General features: G+C 38.2%; 2 protein-coding genes and 1 long non-coding RNA gene across 3 annotated transcripts in view; 1 reads left to right on the top strand and 2 right to left on the bottom strand.

Annotated features, from left to right (window-relative positions):
• Positions 1 to 968: 968 nt before the first annotated feature.
• On the bottom strand, positions 969 to 1429 carry LOC125264926. The gene is made up of 2 exons (XR_007184170.1): positions 1288 to 1429; positions 969 to 1092 (listed from the first exon to the last, which is right to left on the bottom strand). It is a non-coding gene; the product is annotated as an uncharacterized LOC125264926 (long non-coding RNA).
• A 2763-nt stretch (positions 1430 to 4192) lies between these two features.
• Positions 4193 to 7769, top strand: hrh3 (histamine receptor H3). The gene is made up of 3 exons (XM_048184717.1): positions 4193 to 4932; positions 5019 to 5185; positions 6578 to 7769. Exons 1-3 carry the CDS (start codon positions 4593 to 4595, stop codon positions 7490 to 7492), a joined length of 1422 nt encoding a protein of 473 aa, XP_048040674.1. The 5' UTR covers positions 4193 to 4592; the 3' UTR covers positions 7493 to 7769.
• An 811-nt stretch (positions 7770 to 8580) lies between these two features.
• The window catches only part of vps35 (VPS35 retromer complex component), a 39055-nt gene continuing 34385 nt past the window's right edge, over positions 8581 to 13250 (bottom strand). The window contains exons 16-17 of the mRNA XM_048184716.1: positions 11598 to 11741; positions 8581 to 9619 (exon numbers count right to left, since the gene is read on the bottom strand). Coding sequence (XP_048040673.1) covers positions 9440 to 9619; positions 11598 to 11741 — 324 coding nt within the window. The 3' untranslated portion in view covers positions 8581 to 9439. The remainder of the gene's footprint in view (positions 9620 to 11597; positions 11742 to 13250) is intronic.

Here is a 13250-nt window from a genome sequence, read left to right as displayed (position 1 = left end):
ATGGAAATAATGAGCTGTCTTTAAAACAGTCGTGAGAGGTCTACAGACACTCGATTTTTATACTTTCTTTTTCAGAGTACTTACATTTTAATTATGTATTGATATATAAATAAAGTTTAAACAAATTTTGAAAAAAAGTTTTTTATACATTTTTTTGCCTACCCTGCCTTTAAGGGATAAAATATTTGACTACAGGGGGACTTTAACATGTAGACCGTTTATCATAGTAATTGCTATCAGGATATGAGGGGACTTTCAACTAACTTTGCATAACAGTTCTGATGAGAATCTATTGCACCTTTAAAGGGGTGGTTAAGTGTTTTTTTTCTAGGCTTGATTGTGTTTTTGGGGCACAGTTTAACATGTCTTAATGCTTCGTTTTTGTTGAAAACGCTGTATTTTTCATATATTTTATCTTTATTCTACACCTCTGTTTCCACCAATAGTATGTTCCTGCACAACCGGAGGCTGCAGTTTCAGGACCGCAGATCTAGGACCGCAGTTCTAGGACCCTAGTTTTTCGTGACAGCGCCACCTACCGTACTGGATGATATAGCGATGGCTGCAGTTTCAGGACCGCAGTTCTAGGGCCCTGTTGGTTTAGTTTGTAGTCATGTTTGTATATATCATCAATATATTAATCTCAGTAGTATTTGTTTTTAAATGTGATTTTTGATTCAAAATGCAGCAGAGGTTAATTACTAAGTGTGCTTTGAGTCACAATTTTAAATTTAAACATGAATTTACACAAAATATAAATGAAAATTGTATATCAATTTTAAAACAATTGTAAAAAATTGAGAACTTTAAAAGTCTTAGTCTCTTGAATTATACAGTATATTGATTAACCTCCTTAAAGTGAATTAGCTCATTATCAGGTAAGTTAAAGTTGGAATCAGCGTATGCAGTCACTAAATTACAGCCGATATTTTAAAGGTTGTTGAGAGGCAAGACAAGACACAAGAATGATTCAAGAATGTTTGTTTGTTTATTTATATATATATATATAATGTCATTTTTGCGACAACAGCACCAAAGCGAACCCTTTTTCCATCAGTTGCTGCATGGATAGAATGGCTGTAGGCTTCAACTCTAGAGAAAGATAGAGCGAGAGACAGAGAGAGAGAGATAAATAAGAAACATTTGTTTAACATATTCAACTGGAATATATATGATTTAACACTTATGCACTGTTGGAGTTTTAGAGAGAGAGCCAAACAGAATATTCACGTTACTGACATCAAATTACAAACTTCAAATGTCTAAGTACATAAGAGCAATACCCACCAATTGAATGGTCTCCCTTCTTTCCTCAATTGTTTGTCAATCTTTCTATTAAATTCTTCCACTTCACTGAAATAGTTATCAGAGAACAATCACTTTTGTGATAACAGAAATATCAGTAGCAAAATGGTGCACTAGGCATTGTGCAAAAATAATTCATATTGTACTCTGACCTGAAATGGTAATCTGGACCAGAAAGGAAGACCTCCTCAGCCTCCTGCAAGGACAAATTCCGGAGGGCAGCCAGGGCATATATGATGGCCTATGAAAAACATTAATATAAATATGGGACAGGGATCTCCCTTTTTGGATTGTTATATGCATCTTGAAAAAGAGAGAGCCTACTTGTTAGAATATTTTAAGATCATGAAAATATCCCTAGTGCCTTTTTTAATCATCTGTCCTACAATGAGCCTAACCAAATCCATAAAATCACTTCATATTGGCCATGCAGAACATGACAGAAACTAACACATGATAACAATGGACTGTATGTGGAGTAGGCCTGCAGATTAGGCCAAACGCCTCATTCATCATTGCAAAACAATGCCAAAACAACAGGCTAAAACACAGTGCAACTAGGCAGTTTAATTATGAAAGATATTTTATACTTAAATATGGTAAAACAACGAATATTAAGCCACTATTCACACTAATACATTAAGCTGCAGGTAAATCTTACAAACCTTACATCAACCATGCTCTTGTCATCTGATAAGTTTAATTAATGTGCTGGCTAGATTCACTTATAATACTTCGTCATTAAAACTCAACAAGGATTTATGAAATCATGGCCACGAATTAACATCGTAGTAATTAATAAAACTAGCTCACAAATTCTTAATTTGGTGGGAATTAATTATTAATTCATAGTTAGCAGTTCTCAATATGTAAGCTTCGCACCGTTTAAACGTTATAAAATAAAACTTAATTAAATATCGGTACTCACCGTCTGATTACTGTCCACGTTGTCCATCTTTAATTAGTGTTGATCCAGTACGGTAGGTGGCGCTGTCACGAAAAACTAGGGTCCTAGAACTGCGGTCCTAGAACTGCAGTCCTGAAACTGCAGCCTCCGGTTGTGCAGGAATACCAGTGCCCAAGGAAGTCGACCGGAAGTTGAAGTCGGCCGGGTGCCGCCATCTTGTAGCAGAACTTCACTTGCGTTAGCATCCCCATTGACTCCCATTCATTTTGGCGTCACTTTGACAGTGAATAACTTTACATCTGAGGCGTTTAAAGACTCCATTTGTCCATTATTTATTTCTAAAGATACACGACAATGTATAAAGGGCTCCATTACCTTCTATGTTACATTATGGCCCCGTAGATACAGTTTTTGTAAAAATAGGCTAACGATTGCGTCATAACCACTCGACTCTCTGTCGCACAGTAAAGAAATTACCGTACAGACAGGAGGAGAAGCTCGCAGGCAATAGTATGCATTAACTTAATATGGCGTACTGGCGTTACATTTTAAAATACTATACAAAATAATTAATCAGAATACTTACTCCTGCTCACTCACGCCAAAGAACTCCCCGCTCAAGCTCGCCGTCTCTGCAAGATTAACGATGGCAGTTTGGACGCACAGCTACTAGAAGATTTACATCTGTCAGACAGGTTGCTGACGTCATCAAGCTTAGTTTGAGTCTGCGCGTCAGAAACGGAAGTGCTAAAAATGGGCTTCACTTGTCTCAATTGAGTTCCAATGGGGTCGCTGTGTCCATTTCTTTTACTGTCTATGAGGAATACCCTTCTCGTTTCCACTGTCATATGAACGGCTCGTTTGACTTCCTGATTCTATGAAGCCACTCCCTCTGAAATATGCAATGTGTTCAGATTGGTTAGCTGGCCCAGTGTATCGTGATTCGCTGAAGCGTCCGGAAACGACACGCCCCTTGCTTCAGTCAAAATGTAAATAATGGCGTCTATATTGCTGTATCAAATTGAGCCCGAATCAGACCCAGATGAAGAGGGTCAAGCTGCAATCATGGCTTTTAAAGGACGTTTATGAATGGTATTTCATTTTGTATTTGTGTCAAAGTGTTTAGATATGCTGTCACTGCTGTTTGTTAGCTTTCAATATACAGTTTTATCCTGATTAAAGCTTTACTGTAGCCGACTACATGACTGAGTAGTAGCATTTTTGTAAAGGTAGCTTTTAATTTATAGAATGAACAACTGTTTGTCTATGAACATAGAAGTTTGTTGCCGTTTGTAGAATTTAGCTAACTGGCTAGCGAAGCAAAAACGAGTTGCTCTTTGTATATGTCCTTGATGCAACCAAAAATAGCAACAGAACTATAAGTTTAAACGACATGTAAGTTACAAGCAATAAAATGTACTTACAGTTTAGGGCTATAAACAGCAGCTTCTTCTTTTACTGTAATAGCCTTTGTGCATTCAGTAATAGCCATCCAGCATTGAACTCGTGTAGATTCTGGAAGCTGTCTTCAGCGGCGCATCCAGTGTAGAAAATTTCACAGATTATAATGGTTGGGTTCTATTATCTTTTGACGCGTCGCGTCGCGCCCGATGTACACAACTCTTCCGCTTCCATTATGCTGCACCACATGGCCTCGCCCACTTTGTTGCGTGTTCCCGGGGGCGTGTTTTGCAGGGTTTATGATGTCACCAACCTGTTGTCGTCCAAAACCGGCCGTGTTTGTAGGCATTAAACTTTAAAAGACAATATCTCCGTGTGCATTGAACTTTCAGCGCTGTAACTTTGCAGATACTGTTTATGCTCAAGCAGCAACATTACACACTAACTAAAGTTAAAAAAAAAGTGAAATCGCATTGAACCACCCCTTTTAAAGCTTGCCAGGAAAAGGGACAAGTTGACCACCCAGCTGAACAGACTATAAGACCAACAATTAATCTTAGGCCACTTTAAACTATTCATCTTTTTTGTTCAACAGAGAAGGACAAATCTGATTTTGAAACAAATTTTGTTAAATTATTTAGTAAAATTAAGCGTGTGGTGGGAGGTGGTGATACAGCAAACTGGGTTGTTATCACAGTGATATGCATAACATTGATGACATCGATGATGGGCGTTTGACACTCTTAAGTAATACTGGATGAACACTTACGCAGGCATCGCCATCAGACCGAGCAGCGTTAAATAATCAGCCAATGAACGCGTGGTGGCCCGTCGGTATAAAACCTGTGACAGCCCGCGCAGCTCGCCGAACTGTGAATGAGTTGCACACGGCCACTGTCGGGCGCGCGGATGGCTCGGCAGCTTTGCGCTGACTGTCATGCATAATTGATTGTTGACGAAGGAAAGCGGCTGCAACACCATGCAGTCCTCTTTATTGTCCGTGGCTCACTCTCCCGGGATACCTACGGCTGTTTCATTCATTTGGAAATCAGGAAATCCGCAGTCGTCCAACTGGACGGGGCTGGAGAGAGAAAACGCGTCTAGTGTCGGCGACTTGAACACGTTTGATAACCGGCGAGCACAGTATGGCCAGTTCACTCCAACCACCTCAATATTTCTTTCTGTTCTCATGACACTGCTGGTGTTTGCCACGGTTCTCGGGAACGCGCTTGTCATTTTAGCTTTTGTAGTCGAGAAAAGTTTACGCACACAAGGCAACTTTTTCTTTTTAAATTTGGCCATAGCGGACTTTCTCGTCGGTGAGTGATTGATGACGGTTTGCATGTCAGCTTTTGTTTTAACTCTGCATTGTGTTTAAATATAGCTGTGTGTTATGGATTTTCAGGCGGGTTTTGCATCCCCGTGTATATCCCCTATGTCCTGACGGGTGAGTGGAGGCTGGGCAGAGGGCTGTGTAAACTGTGGCTGGTAGTGGATTATATGCTATGCACTGCCTCTGTCTTCAACATCGTGCTCATCAGTTTCGACAGGTTTCAGTCCGTCACTAAAGCGGTGAGTGCATCGCAAACACACACCCATCTATAGTTCCTCAAAGAACCTTTAACATCCATGAAAGCTTTCCATTACAGAAAAGGTTATTAATAGTGGGAAAAGGTTCTTTAAATTAGTAAAATGTTCTTCACGCAAAACTGGCTCTGAACTACTTACTAAAAGGTTCTTTAAGGAACTAATTATTTTTTTTAATGGCATCACTGCGAAACCCTTTTGGAACTTTTATTTTTGAGTGCTATATTTTAAACCTATATTTTTCTGTGCTGGAAATACAATTAAACTATGAAATTTTAGCGCTCCTAATTTGTCAAAATCTATATTGGAGAATGGCAATTATAACGAGCCTGAGCCAGCACTGACAAGAAACCACAACAAGATAAAATGTAGGCTACTTATTACAAGTTTTCACAGAGATGAGCACAACATAACTAAAACACAGGGATGATGATTTACAAGGATGTCACCAAAAAATGAAAATTCTGTCATCATTATTCTCCCGCATGTCTTCCACATTCGTATGTGGAAAACACATATTTTGAAGAATGTCTGTGTTTTTGTCCACGCAATAAAAGTCAACGTTTTAGACCTAATAGTTATATATATATATATATATATATATATATATATATATATATATATATATATATATATATATATATTTTGATCGAATCAGTATCAGTGAATTTTTGCTTTAATATTGTGAATGTTTTCAAAGTACGGAGTACAATACAGAGATTACACTTTACTGGTCCATTAAATACACTTTTAATGTGGAAAAACACCATTGTCTTGGAACATAAATAAATCAGATTAACAAGCAAGTGATAAATGGCTACACAGACCACAATATTAGAACTGATGGAAACTGCCCAATGATAAATGTTTTAGTGCATTGAGAATAAAACAAAAAAGCATGGTAACATTGAAAATGAGAAATACTAGATTCTATGTGGTTTCCACATAAAACAAGCATCACTGTGAACATTTCCATTGTTTTTACAGTTTCATTAAGGAACCAGCTGGTCACATAAAGATGAATCAATCCAACATGTTTTTACATCACATACATACATAATTATTTGGACAGACAGTGAGTGCAGACCTACAAATGCCATGCACACTTTTACACTTGATAATCAAATGTCAACATTTATTTATATCCCAGTATGCAGCAGCGCCCAAAACCCCCTGCGTCTGCCTCCGTGATAAATGCACTGTGACATCCATTTAATCATAACATTTATTTATTTTATCTGGCAACCTGAGAAAAGATGACATTTTGTTTTTTAGCACAAATTCCATCCATCCATCCATAAATCTGTCGTTCTTTTGTTCTGTTTGTCTAGCCCCAAGTGTAATGCATATTAATTCAGTTATAATTGTGTATTGCAGGTGAGTTACCGTTGCCAGAAGGGGATCACCAGAGAGGCTGTTTTGAAGATGCTCTGCGTGTGGCTGGCAGCGTTCCTTCTTTATGGTCCAGCTATTATCAGTTGGGAACACATCGTAGGAGGAAGTGTAGTACCAGATGGAGAGTGCTATGCCGAATTTTACTTCAACTGGTATTTTCTGATGACCGCTTCAACTGTTGAGTTCTTCACACCTTTCATAAGTGTCACTTATTTCAACCTCAGCATTTACGTCAACATCCGCAACAGATGTGCAGTCAGAGAAGAACAGCTGACTTACATTCGGCTTAGGAGCTTCAAGATGAGGCCGCTCAGAGCCGGCGATGTACAGCGCGTGTTTTTTGTGAGGCCCGTAGAGGAAAGAGGGGTCGCAAATTTGTCCTCGAGGTCACGGTGCTGTCGGTTAGCTTCCACTGCAAAGGTGTCCACCACCGAGTTCGGCAATGGCAGACAGACAAAACGAAGAGACAGCACTATTGCAGATTTGCCTCCTCTGCAGGTCGGAGAGCGACTCCTGTCATCTAGTGAGGCACAGTTTCATTACGTAGATCATTCAGCTGGATCACACAGACACCGTCCTGATACGGTTGCCAGTCTGGCCAGCCGCTTTCGCTTATCTAGAGATAAAAAGGTGGCAAAGTCCCTAGCTGTAATAGTTTGTGTTTTTGGACTCTGTTGGGCACCCTACACGCTGTTGATGATCATTCGGGCAGCATGTCACGGTCAGTGTGTCCAGCACTACCTTTATGAGATCTCGTTCTGGCTGCTGTGGATAAACTCATCCATCAATCCAATCCTGTATCCTCTGTGCCACAGCAGCTTTAAAAGAGCCTTCAGCAAATTACTGTGTCTGAGCAAAACAAAAATACAGCCTCAGAACATTGACCAGAAGTATTAAATTTATGAGGATGACCACATTTCCAAATGGGTCCCAGTTTAATGTGCTTGTATCTAGCAGTACTGAACAGTAGCACAACATTTTCTTTGTCTACATTGTATTTTAAAAGACAGACCTTTTATCCACTTATTCAAATTTACATTTTTGTATGAAATCGTGGCATAGCCATATTTCCTCCAAATTCAATGATGTATTATTTATTTATTTATGTACAAATGTGTCTAGCGCAGTGCCATGTTTGCCTTTGTAAGTAATTAAAAAAAAAAAAAAAAAATCACATTTCAAAATAAACCGTACTGGTGATGTTATGAACATAATGGACTAATACCTTTTGAAAGCACATTCTACAATGAGAACAATTGAGGTGATATAGAGCAGACTGTCCGTGATAACTATATACTGATTCTACATGACAGATGTACAGGGATTGCTGGCAAAGCCTGTAGTTCCCCTAGCAACTGCGGGACGGAATAAATACAGTGACTCATTTCTAATTATCATATCAAGGTAACCAATTTATTATGGATTATTTCAGGGCTTATAGCTAAGTCTGAACACTTGTATCTAATAAACGCCAATAAGATGTACAATGCATTGAGATTGTTTAAACTGACAGATACAAAATGAGTCAGAAAACCTATAGACTATTAATACTTGTGTATATTAAATCATAACCAATACCTGTACCAACATTCACTTCAAAATCTGACTTCAAGGTATGCTTTTTAACAAAAGGAACAGCTGAAGGAAGCATGAAATTAAAATGTATATCTTTTTATAAATGCATGTTATTATAGATCTTTTTGTGAATATTTTTTTACTCTATTATTGGATTTCATTTTAATCAAAATGTCACAGCTGGATCTCCAGTTAAATCAACAGACTTCTCTCTGGTGATGTATGCCAGACATTCATTTTTGAGTGCAACATCCACATCTCAAAATTCAACAACAGTTGGGTCTTTTTTCAAAATTCCATTAAACTCCGATATGTGTCAATACGTTAAAAAAAACAAAAAAAAAACATCTGCCACTACTTCCGTTGTCATAGTGACTTTAATTATACAAAATAGTACTTCTACAAGCCTGTGGGGTTAATATTTTTTATTTGTGCAAATGCCGTGAAATCAATGATATTTTGTTGTAACTGATTTACAATTAGATTATACATACAATATATGAAGGGAGGGGGAATCATTATTCAAAAAAGTAGACAAGATGCAAGAGAAGGCTTCTGACATTGTTTCGATTCACAGCCACAGCTACTCATTCATTAATAGAGTCTATACACGTTCACCCATTCCATGTATTAGTCAACACACTGTCCAACTCCACCAAAGTGTCTGCCGTAAAGTAAAAGGGTGAGAAACAAGACTATTCATTAGTTACACAAATGTCTTTAATTCAGCATGGAGTTTAAAATATTAATGCTGAAAAAACAAAGTAGAATCAAGTGTAGGTCCTCTGAACAAAGACCGTAACAATGCATGGCTCAAAGCTCTGCCTTTTTTTCTCCAGTTTGGCCGGCGGGGAAAGGAAGTGGTGTAGCAACACTAAAAGTTTTTTTTTCCTCTCCCTCTTTGATATATAGTTTTTATTCTTGCTCATTTGTATGGCAACAATAGTATGAAGAGGGAATGGTAGTCTGAGGGAAGCGCAGAGTAGGACTGCAGTGCATTCACTGTTCTCTAATGAATTCACAAGAAAACGCCTCACGAAATGAGAAAGAGGAAGGAGGAGAGAGAGAGAGAGAGAGAGAATAAGACAGACAGGCAAAGGACAAAAACAACAGACAGAAAGTATGAGCAGTAAGAGGAATGGGTAGAGAGGCAGGTGGGTTTGGCTTTGTTTTTCCCCTGGCTGGAATACCCTGGTGTGCACATGTAGGCATATACATATATCTCTCTATGCATGTGTACACATATATAAATGTAGATGTGTGAGGCTCCTACAGCACCAGCCCTTCGTAAGCAGGTCCTTCGGACTCGGGTGACTCTCTCTGCAGACGCAGGTGCTCCAGTGTATTGTGGAAGTGTTTGTTAATCTGCTCCGTCTCCTCGCTGGCCTCCAGGTTTGGGAGATCCTCACGGATCTTCTGGATCAGCTGATTCAGGACTTGGACCGTCACCTGTAAAACAAAGACACACACACACACACACACAACAGACTGGGTAAATTCAAGCTGATCTAGACTGACTGGGAGATATGCAAAAAAAATAAATAAATAAAATAAATAAATAAATCATAGAGACATAAAGCAATGAACAAAGACAGTGTTGAGGGTTTTTCTTAGTTACAAAGTGTGAGATCTTAAGATTCTTGTGATTAGCTAAGGTTACTGATTATCATCAAGTTTATTAGTTTGCACATATATTTCTAAAACAGTATTTTTTCCCCCAGTGGAATTACTGAGGTGAGAGATATATTAGTACCATATGGGTTAATTAATGTGTACCATGAAACAATGACAAGAACTGTGTTTCTATTGAGTTGGGCTGCAAAAAACCTATATACATTCGCAACCAGTAGTCCAATTCACCAAATGAATAAATTAGTCTTATGAGTTGGTTCTATTTATATTGAACCAAAAACTTGCAGCAGGACCAGTGCTGTCCGAATCACTAACAAATGACTCTTAAGAATCGGTTCTTTTAATGAAGGTTAAGAGGAGTTGCTGGTTTGATTCAATCTGACAAATCCTACTGAACTGATCAAACTGAATCAACATCTGACTCAAACCGCAAGTTAATTATTTTCAGCGATGTCATTATCAAAACGACAATGACAACGTGTTGTTACAGATGCACTATCCTTATGAAGTTTGGGGTCAGCAAGATTTTAATCTTTTTTACTAGATGTCTTACAAAAGATTTCTATTTCAAATAAATGCAGTTCTTTTGAAATTACTGTATGATGAAATTACATCACAGTTCTCACAAAAATATTAAGCAGCACAACTGATTCTAACATTGATATAAGAAATGTTTCTTCAGCAGCAAATCAGCATATTAGGAGTCATGTGACACTGAAGACATGGAGTAATGACTGCTGAAAATTCTGCTTAAACATATGAATACATTTCATTTTAAACTATATGAAAATAGAATGAGTTGCTTATGTTCACCAAGGCTGTATGTATTTAAACAAAAGTATTACTGTTTTTACAGTATTTTTGACTAAAAAAAAGAGACTTCTTTCAAAAAATCTTACTGACAGTAGTGTATATAGATAGATCTATAGAGAATTGGAGGACATAGAAAAATCTGTAGGAAACACTGAAGACGTTGCAGTACAGACACAGACATATAGACATTCTGTTGATTATAATAACTGTGCTTATCTGTTTCTATAAATGTGAGCGATCTCGCTCTCAGTGCAGACGTGGTGTAAAAACTGTGCCAAGCACTAAAGCACTTACTGAAAGCTCTGTGAGCAATTTACCCAGACAATCATCTCAGGTAAATTCACACACCCAGAGACACAAGCACACAAAAATAACTTTGGTGTCACCGTCTACGGATTTAAAGGAAGTATTCGATTTCTGATGCACATATACACAGGCAACAATCATTTAACCATCCCCAAAACAATAATGACAGAACAAACACTGACAGATAATGTGTCAATGAAATGCAGTATGGGAATTTATTTTTGTTTTGACTCTCCCATTTATTTCTACATTTAAACAGCCCTTGTCTCTGGATGAAGCTCAGATGTCAAGAGCGACCTCTGTAATAAGTCTGACGACTGATAGGCACACCTTGACTTTTACCGCATGCGTGTTTGTTTGTGCTTCCTCTTAGCCTTGGCTGCCCTGTGCCCCCCGATGTGCTCTGGCAAGTCCTGACTCAATCTCGCCAAATTGAACATGGATACAGACACTTTCTCTCAGATGAGTGAGAGTTAGAGTATAATCTAGCGCTGCCTGCGCCAGATAAAAATGTGGAGCATGGAGACGGAAAGTGCGAATGAGTGAGAGACGTTAGATCAGAAGCGAAACAGAGCAAATAAAACAGGTTTAAAGAGAGCAAGTAATAAGCGGAAAAAGAGAGCGAAGAAGAATGAGGGGTGAATTATCAAGGGTAAAAGGTCATCTCTGGTCATACCGCATCATTCTCTCGCTCATAGAAGCAGATGTATCTGTTGAGGATCTCGATGAAGAGCTGAACTTGCAAAGACGGGTCCATGCACTGGTTAGCGATCTTTAGAGCCTTCTTCAAGCATTCCATCACCCTCCGCCCATCACGAATCTGACAACAGAAGAAGAAAGGGGGGGGGAGAAAAAGAAAAAAAAAAGATTTCAGTTCTGACTGCGGTGAACAGCCTCAAATTATTCCATTTTATCTTGGCAAAAGTGCCACACTTCAGCGTATGGGGTTACAAATTGGATTGGGAAGCTCTGTTGTTAGGGGCAACAGATATCTCCCAACAACATGCTGTGGAGACGAGAGAAGGAAAACAGCATGATCCTATCTCTCCACATGCATTTATGAGTCACTCACAACAACATTCTCTATCGCTCTATACTAAAAGAAAATAAGCACAACTGCCACATCAGGTTCCCTGTGTTTAGTGTCATTAGCGTCAGTTATAATGCACAATATACTACACTCTGACAAAAATATATACTTGACGACCTTCTTGTGTCATACAGTCATAATATACACCAGAGTGGGTCAAGGGGAGGATTTATTTTAAAAGTTGGATTTGCATAAAAGTGCAAAGAAGCCGTAATACTTTGTTTTTTTCCCCAAACGTTCAGATTTAGTCTTTGTTACCTCTCTACAAAGTAAAATATACTTTATGCTGCATTTCATTACATTCTGAAAGTTTTGCCCCTAAATAACAACTTACATCTAGTCTTTTTTTTTTTTTTTTTGCATAAAAACTTTTAAAAAAGGCTGTTTTAATAATACATACAATGCACCCTTAGGTGCACAGCCATGTTGACAAGTCATCTAATATATTGTTAAGGCTGATATATCACCCGATTTTTGGCAGTATTTTTAATTGCACTGTCCGATAAGTATCAGAATCATTTTTTTTTTTTTATTTCGACAGAGCTGAGAACCCAGTGGCCAAGTGTTGAAGCACACCATTCTCCATCTTCATTAGTTTACTGTCTTCGGTTAACAGTTCTGTCTTATAATTGAAAGGCAAATCTTTTACCTATAGTTGCTGGATTCAGCAATATGCATTTTAAACAAGTCTTTGAATATCTAATAAACGTTAACGACCTCACAGAGTGATATGTATGTGGTACACTGATCTAAACAGAATGAATATGAGTGAAAAAAAAAAAAAAAATTCCTGCAAACCACAATAACTTGCAACTCATTTGGGGCCAGATTTACTAGCTTGCACGAGTGCAAACCCTCTATTTGTGTTAAAAAAAAACTACTGTTGGGATTTACTAAAGACATGCAGTGAAAAATTAGCGCTTAAAAGGCATGGAAGCAGTTATTTTTGCATCTGACCTTATTGCATATGCATTTGTAAGAGTTTTCCTTTCAGACGCACAATACTCTGGGAGGAGAGTATTTAAATGAATCATGCAAGGTGATTTAACAAGGTTTGCACTAGTCAATTTACTGGTATTTGCACCATTATTTACCGCCCCCCCAAAAAAAGCATGTCAAACCAGATGATAATTTGCACTCCTCTTGGAAGATTGTGTTGGTCATAATGGAAATGATCTGGCTGAGTCTGTGTTCTTTAATTTGCATGTCGCCAGTAGATCTTGCGCAGAACTTTCCACT

The sequence above is a fragment of the Megalobrama amblycephala genome, linkage group LG3, assembly GCF_018812025.1.
Source record: "Megalobrama amblycephala isolate DHTTF-2021 linkage group LG3, ASM1881202v1, whole genome shotgun sequence".
Classification (NCBI taxonomy): Eukaryota; Metazoa; Chordata; class Actinopteri; order Cypriniformes; family Xenocyprididae; genus Megalobrama; species Megalobrama amblycephala.
This window is presented reverse-complemented; position numbering and strand designations above follow the sequence as displayed.

Coding starts and splice junctions, on each gene's coding strand:
- hrh3 (XM_048184717.1), top strand. CDS start 4,593: ATGCAGTCCTCTTTATTGTCCGTGGCTCACTCTCCCGGGATACCTACG. Junction 4,933..5,018: donor CATAGCGGACTTTCTCGTCG/GTGAGTGATTGA, acceptor ATGGATTTTCAG/GCGGGTTTTGCATCCCCGTG. Junction 5,186..6,577: donor TTCAGTCCGTCACTAAAGCG/GTGAGTGCATCG, acceptor TGTGTATTGCAG/GTGAGTTACCGTTGCCAGAA.